At 38.4% G+C, this 17,435-nt stretch overlaps 1 protein-coding gene across 1 annotated transcript; it reads right to left on the bottom strand.

The window, feature by feature from the left end:
• Nucleotides 1–891: 891 nt before the first annotated feature.
• GALNT15 (polypeptide N-acetylgalactosaminyltransferase 15) lies at nucleotides 892–16,457 on the bottom strand. The gene is made up of 10 exons (XM_053466832.1): nucleotides 15,505–16,457; nucleotides 13,221–13,387; nucleotides 12,290–12,494; nucleotides 10,935–11,102; nucleotides 9,883–10,000; nucleotides 9,236–9,427; nucleotides 8,578–8,709; nucleotides 3,342–3,431; nucleotides 3,114–3,248; nucleotides 892–1,017 (listed from the first exon to the last, which is right to left on the bottom strand). The coding sequence occupies exons 1-10, from the start codon at nucleotides 15,975–15,977 to the stop codon at nucleotides 892–894; spliced, it is 1,806 nt and encodes a 601-aa protein (XP_053322807.1). The 5' UTR covers nucleotides 15,978–16,457.
• Between the last annotated feature and the right edge of the window lie 978 nt (nucleotides 16,458–17,435).

Genomic DNA, 17,435 nt, shown 5'->3' with positions numbered 1-17,435 from the left:
AACAGGATTTTCAAGAAAGGCCGTGCCAGCACTGAAACTGCAGCCCTGTAACATGTATAAGTGGCAGTAATGAAGGCGGACAGTGTCGGAGTGTGCCTTCTATATGAGGTGTAATTGTGTGTCTTTGGATAGACTCACTCAAGCTAGGTTTGCTTTGTGTGCGCTGGAAATCAGCTTTGTGCTTTTGTCTACATTTATGGATAAGATCTGTCTGATGAGAGGCTTTGTTGTTTTCAACAAGCTATTTTCATTAGAAGTGGCTAAATAATCTCACATCTATAACATTATAAACATAATAAGCCTAAATAATACCCAGGACTTGCGTGGCCCAGCTTGCTTAAAGAACTCCCAGGATAGACACTAAATAATGCATAATTAACGAGACGAAATGTTTATTCTCGACAGGCTAGATTTTACACGGTCCTCTTGCAGCCCTCCAGTTCTCAGTGGAACTCCTCTGATCGTTTCAGAGCCAAAGAGCTGAAATATACATTCATTTAATGTCCCGTAGGTATAACGCACGTTTCTGGAGCACGGTTCTAAATTTGGAATAATCACCATGGAAAAAAAGTTGGAGCGTTCCAGCTCTTATATTTAGCACTTATATGACTCATACCATCTTTCTTCCTTTACTTCTGGCTCAAAGGAGATCACTTTGTGAGATTCAAATTTAAATATACATTTTTGTTAAAGCTACTCATCCAGTTTATCAAACCCATGTGTGAAAGTACTTCGATTAAAATAGAAATTAAAGTGAATTTGATGGCTGGAGTGTCCCTTTTGTACTGTAGCTAATATATATATATATATATATATATATATATATATATATATATATATATATATATCACACACACGGTACTGTATAAAACAATAAATTATTTTCTCAGTTCAGAGAGGTATCATTTTCCAGAGTTGATTTCCGTGATTGTTACAAGACCGTAGTAACACTTTGTCTGAATGACTGTCTGCAGCTTCTATGCACTTGCCAGTAGAAATGTGTTTCAATAATCCATCCTGTAATAAGGAAGAGGAAAATAAATGAATAAACACACTAAAATCACATTATGGGGTTTGATTGAAAACAAAAGAACCAAGGGAAATACACACACACACACACACACATTCTTCAGCTATTAGTCATCAATGAGACTTCATAAACCAGGAAGTATAAGCAGGAAGCATACTTAAATACACTTCCTGCACATGTTCTGTAGCAGTCTAATTAAAGTCAGTGGGAATAGGGGCAGCCAATCGCAAGAACATCAGTGTTCAACTAAGTTGCATGTTATTGGCTCCCATTGTTTTCTGTGCTACAGAGTGTGCAGGAAGTGTACCCAAATACACTTCCTGATTTTGGGAGAGGGAGACAGAAACTCCAACAACTATTGAATGTCTGCATCTCTTTGCATGCTATGTAATACGTTGGAATATATAAAAGCTTGTGTATTGTTTTTATTATTTCCTTTTTTCATTTAGGACATTTCATGTTCTTTCATGGGTTCTCTCCCCGGCCTCTCCAGCTTGTTCCTGACAGCACTTGTCATGTAATGAAACAGGGACATTTTTTCTTGTTTTGTTACAGTAATAAGAACTATTTACACTTTGAGGTAATAGCGTTGATAACTATATATTTGGCTAAAAATGCACATGCCTTTGACACACATGAAACTGAAAGCAATGTATTGAGTAGGATTAGCGTCGCTATAGAAACTGGGTTATTCTTTTGTTCCAAAAATATATTAAATGATAGATGTGATAATGCTAAGAGAAACTTTTCATTTGTCTGTTGGTATCCGATCAAAAGTGGATATGAAATTATAGGGTAGCAGACATCCAGAAATTATAGGTCTCCTTTTCAAATGTAAGTGTAATAAAAAAGGGGTTTTAGTAGTCTCTTAAAACAAAAAGTACACTTAAAGAACAATCTTTAGAAAATCAAAAGGAGCCTTGTACGCTATACTTTACCTAGATACCATATTTATATAAAAAAAAGTTTAACTTTTAAGAACAAATAGTTGTATAAAGGACTTCTATTGAGGTTAAAAACAACGCATTAAGAGTGTAAAAATCTATTTTTGATATCTCTGAATAGGCCCAGGAATTTCAACAAAATAATGTAATCTTTATGTTTTTTGATTTGAAAGGACCTGTCAACAGGATGCAAACAGATGTACCCTGTACTGATTAATATATGCAAATCTCCCAACAGCCCCTGTGTTTGTAGGATAGTCCTGATGGTTGGACGCTGTCCCGATGACGCAGGTAGCTCCCCTACAGTCCCTTATATCTGCAACCTAGCATGGTCCTGTTTTTTAATCAGCTGTTGTGACTGAAATAAAAAAAAAAAAGAAATCTCACAACGCAACATCATCGATGGAGACGGGGCACTACATCTATAAGATTGAGCAAAATGGATTTTTGAATTAAGAACCTCTAATGGACTATTTATATATTTTTATATTCAAATGATAAAAAGGTTTTGTACCGTGTTAGCCGTTGAGAAAACAGGAGAAAAGTATAGTTAAAATGATACCATTAATGAAGCTAAAACAGACTTTTCTAAATGCAAAAGCACAATTCACACGTTAACAAAGATTTTAGATAAACACAGAGGTATTGGGGAATTTGTTCAGCAGTAAATTAGCTGGACTAGCAGAGATCCAATGTATCGTTTTAACTATACTTTTCTCCTATATTTTTAACTATATGCATTTTAATATTTTTTATTGTTTAAAGTATTTTTCTATTTTATTTTTAAACCATATGTTTTTGAATTACATTAATTTATATTTGATTACTTTTTTTATGAAGGGAGTAATATTTATGCTAATTGAGCACTGCACTTTATAATAAAAATTCATCATAATTACAATGATGGAATTATGGCAATTTGTTATAACGCAAGACACTTCTTTTGGCACAATTGTGATTAAGATGCCTGTTCATTGATGAGAAGCATGATGTGGATACTCTTCCTAACTTCCCATAGGCTAAGTATAAACATGAGTCAAAATGATTTTTGAATTACATAACTATAAACACAGTGCATTTTAGTATATTAATGTTTGAAATCAGCACAAACTCAAAAAGCCATATTTATATTTGAATACCTCGTTAAAATCCCATATCTGCGTGGATTTTTCACGTAGAGAGCAGTTTCTGAGGACAGCCTGTTCATATCTCACATCAAGGCAAAGGGAGCGTTCTGATTTAAACCTTATTTCATTCTGGCTGTACTTGAATATCTGCAGGGTTAAAATATTTGCATATTGATTTCAACATAGTAAGGATCCACACTAGAATAACTTGATAAATGAAGAATTCGACTATCACATTACCTGAGTATTTGTCTTATCGCAGTTGGAAAGTTCAAGAGGTTGACCTGAATGTTTGTACTCAATACACAAGCCAACACCTGCGTTAAAAATCTGTAAAAATAAATATATATATGTATATATAAAATTTTATAATGTAAGATTACTCCTTCAATGTTGATTTAGCATTTTGTATCGATATATTGTTCAAAATAGGCCAACTAACTGTAGTCGGTATATAGGCATTACAATATGGGGGCCAGCCCTGGGCAGAGCCTAGATAATCACACTGGTCTATTAATGGTCTATATGCTCACTGTAAGGGGCTTGCATTTTCTAAGTGACTTGCTTTCTGTAAGTGACCAGTTTGTGCACCACAGCAGCGGCAGAGAAGTGGTATTATAAGTATACCAACAGTGGGTTTGTATCTCAACCAGCAACAAGAGGGTTGAAGGGTTTGTGGTAAAAAAACAAAAAAAAAAAAAACTGTGTTTTGCATTAACTGTTTGGTTTTTTTTCTCTCCCATTTTCTATAGTGTAATTAGTTAAGGGTGGGGTTTATAATCAATTAACTGTGTTGCTCTGTATATAAGGAAGTGGTTAAACTCACAGAGCTTGCTCACTGTAAGGGGCTTGCATTTTCTAAGTGACTTGCTTTCTGTAAGTGACCAGTTTGTGCACCACAGCAGTTAGTGCAACACAAGAGTGCAAGAGCAAGGAGGGTAAGTGACATAAAGCAATTGTTTAAATTCTATACTCGCGTCCCTTTATAAAGAATGAGCAAGCTTGGAGATTTCACTCAGTGCACATCATGCCATATGTATGCATGCTTGGAACAGCAGTTCCTGGGTCCATATCGCTGTGGTAAGTGTGATCAATTGGTCTCTCTGGAAGCTGAGGTTGGTGCTCTGAAGAGGCACATTGAAACACTGAGAGAGATTGACAACCTTGAGAGGAGTCTGTTGCTCACTGAGCAAAGTTTAGATGGGGCCCCTAGCAATGAGGGAGGAGATCAGTCAGAAGGGAGTCAGGCACATAGCTGGGTGACAGTAAGACGTGGTTGCAGTGGGGAAGGGAAGAGGAAGAGGAAGAGGCAAGCCAGCCCAGAGTCTCTCCCTCCCAACAAATTTGCCCTTTTAAGTGAGCATGTTGGGGAGGCAGACTCAGAGGTAGGCTTTGCGGAAAAAGCTGTTCTCCCTAACAGCCGGGAGAGCAGCTCATCCAATGTGCAGGGGATCCGAAAGGAAGGAAAGCCCAGGCAGGTTGTGGTGGTAGGGGATTCAATAATCAGGAAAACAGACAGGGTAATCTGTAGCTCTGATCGCAGCAACCGAATGGTTTGCTGTCTCCCGGGTGCCCGGGTTCGGCATGTTGCGGACAGAGTGGATAGATTATTGGGAGGGGCTGGTGAGGATCCAGCTGTCTTGGTGCACATTGGCACCAATGACATAGTAAGAGGAAGATGGAGTGTCCTAAAAGATAATTTTAGGGACTTGGGTAGTAAGATTAAGAAAAGGACCTCCAAGGTAGTATTCTCAGAGATACTACCTGTGCCATGCGCTACACCAGAAAGGCAGCGGGAGATTAGGCAGCTAAATGCATGGCTGAAGTCTTGGTGTAAGAAGGAGGGCTTTGGGTTCTTAGAGCACTGGGCTGATTTTGCTTTGGGGTACAATCTCTATAGTCGTGATGGATTGCACCTAAATGCAAGAGGGTCCAATGTGCTTGGGGAGAGAATGGTTAGACTGTTGGAGGAGATTTTAAACTAGGAATGGGGGGGGAGGGAATAAATGCCGGGTTAGACAGTATAGAAAGGGAAGGCGATTTACTTAGTAACCAGGTGGGTGGATCTGGGGGCTTGTTCTATAAAGATAATAGGGAGAAGCATATGTTTTGCCCCCCAAAGCAAGGACAGAAAGTGATTGCAGCATCGGTGTTAAATGACAAGCTGAAGGTCATGTCTACAAATGCTCGCAGTTTAGGGAATAAGATCCATGAACTTGTAACAGTTGTGGCAACTGAGAATGTTGATATAGTGGCTGTTACTGAGACATGGTATAATGAGAAAAATGACTGGGACATATCAATACCGGGGTACTCTTTATATAGAAAAGATAGAAAGGGCAGGAAAGGGGGAGGGGTGGCCCTATATGTGAAAGATAACATAAAATCTAACTTAATACAAGTTGGTGAAGAGAACTTAGAGTCGGTTTGGGTTACAGTACAATTTGGCAAAAGTAAAGTAACTCGCATAGGTGTGATTTATAGACCCCCAGGACAAGTAGAAGAACTCGATAATCTACTAGTGGAGGAAATAGCTAAAATGACAGTGAAGGGGGATGTTATAATCATGGGTGACTTTAATCTCCCTGATGTGAACTGGAAAACGAAAGTAGCTGGTTGTACCAGGAGTGCGGATATTCTAAACTCCTTATTGGGATTATCTTTAAAACAGGTGGTTGAGGAACCAACTCGTAAGGAGGCCACATTGGATTTAGTGTTCACAAATGGAGATTTGTTAACAGATATTTCTGTAGGTGAAAGTTTGGGATCTAGTGATCATCAGTCTGTGTGGTTTAATATACGAACAGTGACTGAGTCACACCACACAAAAACAAAAGTTTTAGATTTTAGAAAAGCTGACTTTTCTAAAATGAGAAAATGTATAGAGGAGTCATTATCAGACTGGCACAATTTAAATGGTGTTCAGGAGAAATGGGATTTTGTAAAAGCTGTTTTATCGAAGATAACAGAAAATTGTATTAGGTTGGTCAGTAAGAGTAAAAAATTAAGGAAACCGCTGTGGTACTCTGCAGAAGTGGCCAAAATCGTGAAAGACAAGAAGTTAGCCTTTAGTAGATACAAAAATACCCAAAGTGAGGAAGATAGACAGATCTATAAAATTAGGCAGAAAGAGGCAAAGAAAGTTATAAAAACTGCCAAATCACAGGCAGAAGAGCGAATTGCCCTATCAGTAAAAAATGGAGATAAAACATTTTTTAGATATATAAATGAGAAAAGGAAAGTTAAACAAGGATTAGTTAGACTAAAAACAAAAGGCATATATGTAGAAGAGGATAAAGGTTTAGCTGACTGCCTCAATGAATATTTCTGTTCAGTTTTTACAGATGAGAATGATGGAATGGGACCTCAGTTGGGAAAAAAGACTGAATCATTTGAAATATGTGAGTTTATCGAGGCGGAGGTTTTACTTCAGTTGTCTAAGATAAAGACAAATAAGTCGATGGGGCCTGATGGGATACACCCCAAGTTATTAAAAGAGCTTGGGGGTGTACTAGCAAAACCGTTAACTGATATATTTAACGAATCATTGGTAACGGGAGTTGTCCCTGGGGATTGGAAAGTAGCGAATGTTGTGCCTATACACAAAAAAGGCAGTAGGGAGGAGTCGGGCAACTACAGGCCAGTTAGTCTTACATCTGTAGTGGGAAAATTAATGGAAACAATGTTAAAGGAAAGGATTGTTGAACATCTGAAGTCACATGGCTTTCAAGATCAAAAACAACATGGGTTTTCCTCAGGAAGATCTTGCCAAACAAATCTTATTGATTTTTTTGATTGGGTGACTAAAGTAATTGATCAAGGTGGTGCAGTAGACATTGCGTATCTGGATTTCAGTAAGGCCTTTGACACTGTTCCACATAGAAGACTTATAAATAAACTGCAATCTCTGGGTTTAGATCCCAATGTTGTTGAATGGATTAAGGAGTGGCTGAGTGACAGAAAACAGAGGGTTGTAGTCAATGGCGTATATTCAGAACAAGGTCTTGTTACCAGTGGGATACCTCAGGGATCTGTACTTGGACCCATTCTCTTTAATATTTTCATTAGTGATATTGCAGATGGTGTTGATGGAAAGGTATGTTTATTTGCTGACGACACAAAAATTTGCAACAGGGTTGATGTTCCTGGAGGAAGAAGCCAAATGGCAAACGATCTAGGTAAGCTGGAAAAATGGTCAGAGCTGTGGCAATTGGCATTTAACGTGGATAAATGCAAAGTAATGCACCTGGGGCATAAAAACCCAAGGGCAGAGTATAGACTATTTGGTAATGTCCTAACCTCAACGTGTGAGGAAAGGGATTTAGGGGTAATTATTTCTGAGGATTTAAAGGTAGGTAGACAATGCAGTAGAGCAGCAGGTAATGCTAGCAGAATGCTTGGTTGTATAGGGAGAGGTATTAGCAGTAGGAAGAGGGAAGTGCTCATGCCGCTGTACAGATCACTGGTGAGACCTCACTTGGAGTATTGTGTACAGTACTGGAGACCGTATCTCCAGAAGGATATAGAAATGTTGGAGAAAGTGCAGAGAAGGGCTACTAAAATGGTTTATGGGTTACAAAATAAACATTACCAGGACAGGTTAAAGGATCTTAACCTATATAGCCTGGAAAAAAGACGGGACAGGGGGGATATGATAGAAACATTTAAATACTTAAAGGGAATCAACAAAGTAAAGGAAGAAAGTTTATTTAAAAGAAGAAATAAAACCGCAACAAGAGGACACAAGCATAAACTAGAGGGGCAAAGGTTTAATGGTAACATCAGAAAATATTACTTTACGGAAAGGGTAGTGGACGCATGGAATAGCCTCCCAGTGGAAGTGGTAGATGTTAATACAGTAAAGTCATTTAAGCAAGCATGGGATAGGCATAATGCCAAGCTAGATATAGGATAAGGGCAAGTACTAAAGGAGAGTACTCAGAGGTTGGGCAGACTGGATGGGCCTTCTGGCTCTTATCTGCCGTCACTTTCTATGTTTCTATGTTTCTATGTTTCTATATGTTGCATCAAGATGGCATAGGGGAAGAACACTAGGGCTGAAGGGAAGGGGGGAAATGGAATTTGCACATAAACAGGAGAATGGCGAGGTGACAGAGGGAAAAATGAAATGGACGTGGCTGTGGAGATAAAAACGGACAAGGGGTGATGGGGAATAAATAGGCTGAGCTGGGTTGCATTTACAATACACATGCGCCCCCCCCACACACACACACACACGCACACACACAAATCATCGTCGCTCGCTCTCAAAGCAGCCACGTCTTCATACATCACGTATTGGATTATAATTTACCCTGTCCACTATTCAACACATTAAAAATGGCGATGCTGATTTACATGGAATGTTAAAAAATGTAAAGTATTACGTAGAAATTATAATATATAACTCTAAAGAAGCAACGTGTTGAAAGCATCTCTGATCCTCAACACCCACACATGTAGGTCACAGTCTTACTCGTCCAGATGATCCCAACATGGAAAAAGTAGCATTGATTTCTGGGTAAATGTTGGCTAGAAACCACTCAAATTTTTTACATCCCAACCTTAGACGTAGCTGTTCACGTTCAGTAATATCAGTCGGTTCAACCTGAGACCAAAAACAAAGCAAATGTTATTGATGGTAGCTCCAGTATAGGTGCAATAACATAAATAAACACATTTAGTGAGCAACTTAATTTTAACAGTAGGGCTACGCGCAAGTTTTCCCAAATAACGTAATAGGGGTTTATCACATCTGAAAAATAATTGTTATAAATTCTGATTCACAAATATAATTAAGGGTTTAGAGTTCCAGCTCCATACAATTGGACAAGAGGAATCCATGTTCGGTGTAGGTTTGCTTAAAACGCTTTTGGTATCCTAGGATTGAAATCTAATTTACTGAATTTGTTTGACTCAAGCCCTCCTATATTTAAGCATTTTCTGGTGCTTCTCCAGAACCAAAGCAGATTTAGGTCTCAATTATGTTACCTTTATTTCCAAATGTGTTATGTACCCGACGCACAGATGTGCAGTTAGGTATTCCTTAGCTTACGTAGCCCAACTTGTAGTGTGTCAAAAGTGGTCAATGGTTTATTGACCATTCATAACTTTTATAGTTGTGTGCATCATACCCTGCTGATTAAAGCCTTTCCAATATGCTTATAGAAGGTATCCTTGTAGGAGTCCATCCATAACTCTACAATTCGGATTTTGTTCCGCAATACTGAGTCATTTTGAAGCGGAGCGTACGTGGTATGATTCTGATTTACATGTCCAACTCGTGAACACGGAACGATTTCCACTGAACCACCGCAGAGCCAAACCTGTGAAAATGAGATGACCATTGCCAAAAATGAATGCAGAATTGCAGAAACCATCATAAAAAAAAAATATACACCGCCTGAAATAGGAATGAAATTACATTTTGATATTTGTACAAATAAGCATGGATCTGTTAAAGATGTGTGTTCAATGTTAATAATTGGCAACATGGGAAGATACGTTGAAAGGTAATGCTAAGGCGTTCTAGTTATAAACTTAGTGGAGCCTTAGCCTTGCCGGCTAAAGACTTAGAAGCATAGATGGAGAATAGCACGCAATGTCAATAATCTTTGTAGGTACAAAAAATAATTTGATGTAAAAATCGGGATAGATAAAAATGTTGAATGACTTAGGTCTGTATCAACCAAAAATCACTATTTAAAACATGAGACCCATTGGATTAAGTAAACATTTACTTATATTTATATATATTTACTTATATAAATTTATATCTTACCCGGATAGATAACTCCAAGTTTTCAGCCCCCCAAAAGTTAGTGCCTGCATCAAACCCCCCAATATTTTGGAAGTAATGGCGATCAACTGCTACTACACACGCTGGTATTACTGGACTTCTAGAAGGAATACAGACGATATAATATTTAAGAACTTAACACAGACATATAGATATAAGACACAGCTACGCTAAAACAACTGTGTTACTTAAATCTAGTGATATAGCATACATATTAGATACATATTATGTTTATTATATTATCTCTGAGTATGTTTCTTTTTCCATACTGAAAATTTTTCTCTCACACAAATAAAGTACAGTATATAGCGTATATATATATACATATATATATATATATATTGTATATTGTGTCTACAATGTCAGAAATCAGAATGCTATTACTAAATGCATTCAGAGAGGCAACTAACTTGCTTCATTTATACAATATGTGCTACACTTGAATTCACCAAAACAACACAGATCCTATACAAGTACTCCTCATACACAGTATGCACAATGTAATTGGGAAATATGGAAGATAAATATAGAATTGTAAATTTACAAATGTGTATGTGTTTGTATATTATATATATATATATATATATATATATATACACACACACACACACACTTATTGAAAGGAACTTTGCAAACAGAATGAAACTAGAAGTAGAACCAATGGTTCATCCATTCTGCTTACTACTGATCTAGCACATACAAGCTTGATTCTATATTTCCAGCTCCAGGGTAGAAAACCCTGTCATACAATAGCTGTCAATCATCTGAAGGTTAAGTATTATTTCACAAGCTACAGAAAACACATCTAAACCCAATGCACACTGTTTGGGGAATATGTATAGCCAGCAGGAACTTTTCTCCTTATAACGCATTGGTTATACAAATCAGTGTACATTTTTGGAATAATAATAATTCCAATATTGTTTGAATCCCATGGAACTTTGCGCTATTTTCTGTAAGGTAAAATCGTTTTGGCACTTCCAAGTCAATTATGCTGTTCCATTTATTTTCTGGGGCAATTAGGAAATGATTACCTGAATGGAGCGATGGGAGAGTGGCGTAGCTTCTCTTCATGCTCCGGTAAAGTCACCCAGTGAAAATCAAGTTTCCAGTTAAATACGAGTCGTTGCAGATCAGCAGAGTAATAATACTCATATGTCTTCCGGTCAATAATGTCTAGAACAGGAGAAACTATTCGATTTCTTAAAAAAAGAAATAGAAATTAACGTATAATTTGCAGACTTTGACTTTGCTTGCCAAAACTTTATAGATTAGTTTATAATGTGTTGGCTTTTCTTCCTACACCAATCACTTATTCTTCAACTGAATATAGCTTTTTAAGATTACATACGTTTACTTTGTTATCTCTGTATTACGGAATGACAGAAAGTATATATATATATATATATATATATATATATATATATATATATATATATATATATATATGTGTATATGTGTATATATATATATATATATGTGTATATATATGTATATGTATATATATATATATATATATATATATCCCTATTTCTATATAGAAGATTGCTTATGTTTTAAAAGGATTTGAAACTTTTGTGAACCTGAAATCCAAATAAGTATGGGATGTAAAAAGCACCAGCAGATGGCACCACCTTCCCAATTTTACACTCAGTAAACTTTAATTCTAACAAAAACTTATTTTGTCACTTAAAGGACCTGTGCACAAAAACTCCAGTGATAGTGAATAAGAGTCCTTACATATTATTTTTATTAAAAAGGAAGTCCCCTTGAAAAATACACCTTTTTACTTTGCACATAAAATAGAATGTTTTGTACAGTGATATACCGGTAGTTTATTATTCAAGCAAAGTGAGTTTAGAGTTTTCTTCTACCAGGAATTAGGTAACCATTGCAGGCACACTTATGAGATTTAAAATGTGACGTGTTCTGCTCTCAGCTGATTTTTTATGGCAACTCTAACAATGCCCAGTCCTTTCCTCCATACATTGTAGCGAGTTTATTGGAGTAAGAGAACACATTTCATTTGTGCAGCTATATCAAAAGATTATGTGGAAAACATGGAATTGTTTTAAAGCATTCTAGTGTCAGAAGAACTTGTTTTTAATGTAATATCTTTTTTGTTCATATTTCCTTTAAATATATACAATGGTCCTAGTTGTAGAGTCAGCATTGGCAATTACAATGTATATCCATCCTAAATTGGGATTGTAAATTATTCAGCAGGACACATATGTATGATACAACACCTACTAGGGATGAGTCTGAGCAGTTCTTTTAGCTGTTATGTTGCTATTTTATATAAATGTAAAAAAATACTGAATAAGCGTAATTTTGTAGATATTTTCACGTCACATTCTAGATTCAGTTTTTTGAAAGAGCAGCTCACCTGTTATTCATTATTCTGCTCAACAATGGCTCCAACCAGCCTTTGTGACACTCACAGTGTGAGTCGAGGAAGACCAGGACGTCTCCTGATGCCCTCGCTGCACCCAGCATACGGCCTCCAAAAGCACCAAGCCTCTTGTTACTCCTTATTAATTTCACTCCACTGATTCTTGAAACATATTCGCTCAGGGCAGACTTAAGTTGTCCTATACTCAATCAATAAAAAATACTGGTTACAATTTCTACGCTTCCGCAACTAAAATTATAGCTAAAATGAAATAAATGGTTTAAGATATTTTAATGGGCGTTTTGCCTTCAGGTTGTGCATTTTGGCCACTCTCCCCACTTGAGGACTTTAGTGGGTTTTCCGTTCAGGGAGAACCTAAGAAGATCCAGCCCTCTTAAGACTTCAGTCTAGGGGGAAATGCTGTACATGCCTTTGTGGAAGTACAGGCCCAAGAAGGCAAAGATTGGGGACATTGCAATTTCCCTGTAAATAAAATGATGATGAGGAGGGTCCAAAGTTGGTACCTTGCCTAGGCCCTACGTAGTCTTAATGCAGTCTTAAAAAGGTGAAGCTTATTTTAACATTTTAAATGTGATGTATCATCTTTCAAACTCCTACATCTTACAGTTTGAAACATGAAACAATGAATACATTTATTTTGTTATGCTACAATATACTACCACCCCACCAACAATTGTCCATCTTTCAGAGGGTCTCAAACCACTCTGTCCCTCTTCTCTAGGAGCCAAGGTTGAAATCAGTGAAAAGTAGCAGGCAACATGTGAACTATGACTGGGCTACTCGGTTGAGCAGTTTGACCTCTAGGCGTGATTCTCACCACCTGCAGTCTTCTTCAGGTTAGATGCGGGTAATGCTGTGAGGACATTAGGCTGACCATAAGTCATGATTCTAAGGTGCTGGTTACCTTGATGACTTAGATCATCGACAAGGATAACTTCTTTTAGCCAGCGTCTTGGGGAATTGTCAAGCACACTGTGGACAGTTCTCAGTAATGAAGACAGGGCTTCATTATGAAAGGAGATGATAACACTGGCTGTCGGGAACTTCTCGTCATAACTTTGCTTGAGACATCTGCATGAACGAAATGTAATAATTACTTTGTATAGAGTTTAAAACAATCTCCCTAGCTTTACATTAGCACATTAGTGATTCTTGTGCAAAGCATAGTACAAGGGGAACAGTCACCAGACTTCTGTTTCTCTTCCAGGTTGTGCTGCTGTGTTTATTCAGTGTGTGCTTAGTATAAAGCAGACAAGCTCCTGGTTTTGTTCCTCCCAGATCCTGCTTCTGCAGGTTGCGTCTTTTTTTTCCCCTCGCTTCTACATTAGCACAGGTGTAACAGTTACAGTTATTTGCAGTCAGGGTTGTGTCAGTGCACTTTTGAAATGCAACAGAACGTCCCAGAAAGTTAGGATTTAATCAATTACATTGGCATGGGGGGGCATGTGAAACACCATACTTTTCTTTGTTCAACCGCGAAGGAGCACTGATTGACGCTTCCAAGCACTGGCTTGACTACAGGAGTACCTTCCTGTCTCCTCGTACTGGTTCAAAATTGTTCCTTCTGACCTGGACTGCATCGATAAGTACATACTATATTTGCTTATATTCGAGGTCGCCTGATAATCAGACCTCAAATAGAGATCGGACCATAAGACTAAGATCCAGATCCCCCACAGCGCTGCAGGGGACCTGGATTCTCCTCTGACAACCTCCGCTTCTGCTGGCATTTCCTCTGGGGCTTCTATGACGGAGCGCTGGCGTAACATCACCTTCTGGTGCTCCGTCATAGAAGCAAAAATGCATGTCTAACGCATATATATATATATATATATATATATATATATATATATATATATATATTTTGCATATGTAGCATTTTATAACTGCCCCCCCTACTTTGATCCCTGTCCCCCCATGTGCACCCCTAAATATGAAAGTTGGAGATTACAGTGGATGTAATTTATTTTTATTTAAGTTAGGTGTGAGTGGTCATATTTATGTGGTGACCTAAATCTATCAGGACACCTTTCTTAGTAGCATGACTGGGCATGGTAAGAGGCAGGGCTCGGGCAGGACTACCCACCTACCTTACCCACCCTGTCAACTTGGGACCCTCAGCTTCAAAGCATCACAAGAAGACCAAATGGTAGCTATGATAGCTATTGATTTCACAGCATGGTTCCCTGGTCAGAAAGGAATCAGAGCATGTCCCCAACCTGCAAATGATCCCCACTGCCGACAGAAGCAGGACAGTGCCAAAAACTAGGACTGTCCCATGAAAAACAAGAGTGTTGAGAAGTATGAGTAAGAAACCTATATAATTACACAATGAACCGAAAACAAACATAGGTAATGTCGGTCCCATTTTTACTACTACATGAAGATGCTATATGTCAGTATCTCTTGTATGCCGGTGCATATTGCACTTTGGATGAGGATAATAAACTACAAATTTCCCTTTCAAACTTACATATATAGAATTCTAACCACACATACATTCATTCAGGATCCTTAGCCAAAACAAACACGCCCATTCACACCCACACAGAATCTTCCTTCAAAACACGTACACTTATTCAGGCTCACCCCACGCCCAAAACGTACACACAATCCAAACCATAGGAACACATACATGCTCTGATACCCTCTCCTAAACACCCTAACAAACACTAGCAGGAACATCCAAAAGCGGATCAACATCATACACATCACACACCATACACACTAACCATACATGCGCACGCACAGGAATCACTCTTCTGAATACGTCCTCACTCACTCCCCTCCTAGGCACACATACTTAGAAAAACACACAAGGATGCGGATCTAAAAGAAACGAGTTCCATGTGAAAAATGTTACTTGTCATTTTACTCTTAAACAATAGAACTAGTAAAGATACCTAAAAACACAATCTATTTCCTAAACATATTGACGCACACTCACAGCACTGTAAGTTTTCTTACAGGTACTTAGCCTGGAGAAGTTAAAATTCGGCTGCAAATAAAAATTACTGGTGATGCCACAATATATAATCATTTTGTTTGCTTATCTACAATAATTACTGATGTGAATGATGCCGATTGATCAAATATTATTTGACCGGTTTAGCAATTTCATAAATTACCCTAAAATTAACGCGTCCTGCATTGAACACCAATGCCAACTCAACTGTCACATTACTCACAGTGGATGGCGTCCTTCTGGTATTGTCCTATGTACAGGAATTTTCTGAATTTCGGAGTCATAGCCCACTCTCTCTAGTGCCAGTCCTTTGTGCAAGACCTGGGTTGGTAAATCACCTTCGTTCTTCCTCTTCGGCTGCCCCACTATTCTGTACATTTTTCTCCTGTCTCTGTCAGGTCTCTCTCTGGGTCCAGACATCGTCATTGCAAGTAACCCTTCCTCCCTTAAAGAAGACAGAGGAGATAACAATTCCACCTTATACTGATGTCTTTCATCAACCCTCTCCAGAAACGAGCTTGCAGCTGTCCTATAATGATCTCCTTCACGATGGTGGTCCAGATTTCTAGAATTGCTCTCACTCTGGGTTTCTGGATCCAGTATGGTAACTATGGCTAGTATCAGCAGTAAGCCTAGCGTAAGCACCAGCATCTGCGGTTGGCACAGAAGGGACCTGCACCTCTTTCTCAACAACATGCTGCTTGTTGCTATATATGACACACACCGTCATGATATTCACAATTATCTTCATTCCTGATCAGTTTTCCTCTAATGTACTTTTCCCACGCAGGTCTTTATTTCCTCTCTCGGTATCCAACTTGCACGCTCCCTCTGTGTATATTTTCTTTTCTTTTTATTTCCTAAACCAACCGCAGCTCTCTCTGGAAAAATTCCTTCTAGACAATGTTTGATATATCAGTAAGTAGTACGCACAGGGATTTCTTCAGGATACAAATACAATCCAAAATAAGGAAATACCCCAAATCCTTTAGATGTTTTCTCCTTCCAGAAAGTATTAAAGAACTGATATACTCTCCATCAGAGAGACAGCATTCTGTCTTCCTTGTGAGGGAATCATTTCACATGGTCAGTGTAACTTCATCACTTTGTCCCAGCTGCTTGTAAGCGAATATGCCCAGATGTGAGCCCTGCCCTGTTGTGACACTGCACTCAGATCTTATGAATAGATGTAAATAGGCAGTCACTGCCTCCCCTTCACATATAATTCCAGCACTGCCAGACCTTAGAGAACACGGCTTGTCTTTCCTGGTCCTAATGCCCTCTCAGTTTCTAAACTTGTCTTCGATCAGCCGGGATGATTGGTCAAAACAAATCCCAAGGAATGCACAACCAAGAACAAAATGTGCAATATCCCTACGAAAACAAAGTTCACAAACAAAATGTTTTTAAATGGAATTTTTTTTTAGCTGATCCATAACTGTTACAATCGAAAGTAGGAACATTAAGTCTTGTTTCCCAAACAAGCCTTTTTGTAGAAATAATTTGTATTCAAATTGTTTAACTTGTTTGGTGTTTTGATCCGAAATGATGATAATTTTGTATTATTGGCTAAAAGGTTAAGTGAGGTAAACACAATCATAATTTAGTATCAGCCAGAGGTAGTGGCACGTCTGCCATGGAACCTATACTAGGTGATTAGAGTACAAATGAGGCAGCCTGTGATCTCAGGTGAACCTCTCTATAGCGACATTGCCTGGCTACATTCACTCCCTATGCAATATATTGGGCTAGCCTAGGCCTGTATGTAGCTAGCTGTTCTACCCCAACAAAGTTTCACCCTCCCACCTCACATGAAACAGGAGGGAGAGTGCTTTGGAGGACAAGCTCTGGGTAGTTCCAATGGATGTTCTGTTGGTAACTCCATATATACCTGGGAACTCTCTGGGATTGACCCGGAGTCTCAAGGTGAAGCATTGCTTTCTCCAGGTAGCACCACAGTGTTTAGCTATGCTAACTCCCACCCAGTTCCCCTCCTACTCAAGACAGTTTGGGACTAGCCTAATCCCTATGCACAGCTAGCCCTGCCCCATACACAGCTAGCCTCACCTACACAACCAGTTAGCCCCACTTCATGCAGTGCTATTCCTGCCAGAAGAGGGAGAGCTCCAGGTAGCCTGTCCTGGAATTTTCCTG

The sequence above is a fragment of the Spea bombifrons genome, chromosome 5 (assembly GCF_027358695.1).
Source record: "Spea bombifrons isolate aSpeBom1 chromosome 5, aSpeBom1.2.pri, whole genome shotgun sequence".
In the NCBI taxonomy this organism is placed as follows: Eukaryota; Metazoa; Chordata; class Amphibia; order Anura; family Pelobatidae; genus Spea; species Spea bombifrons.
The sequence above is the reverse complement of the archived record's forward strand: the minus strand, read 5'-3'. Positions and strand labels throughout refer to the sequence as shown.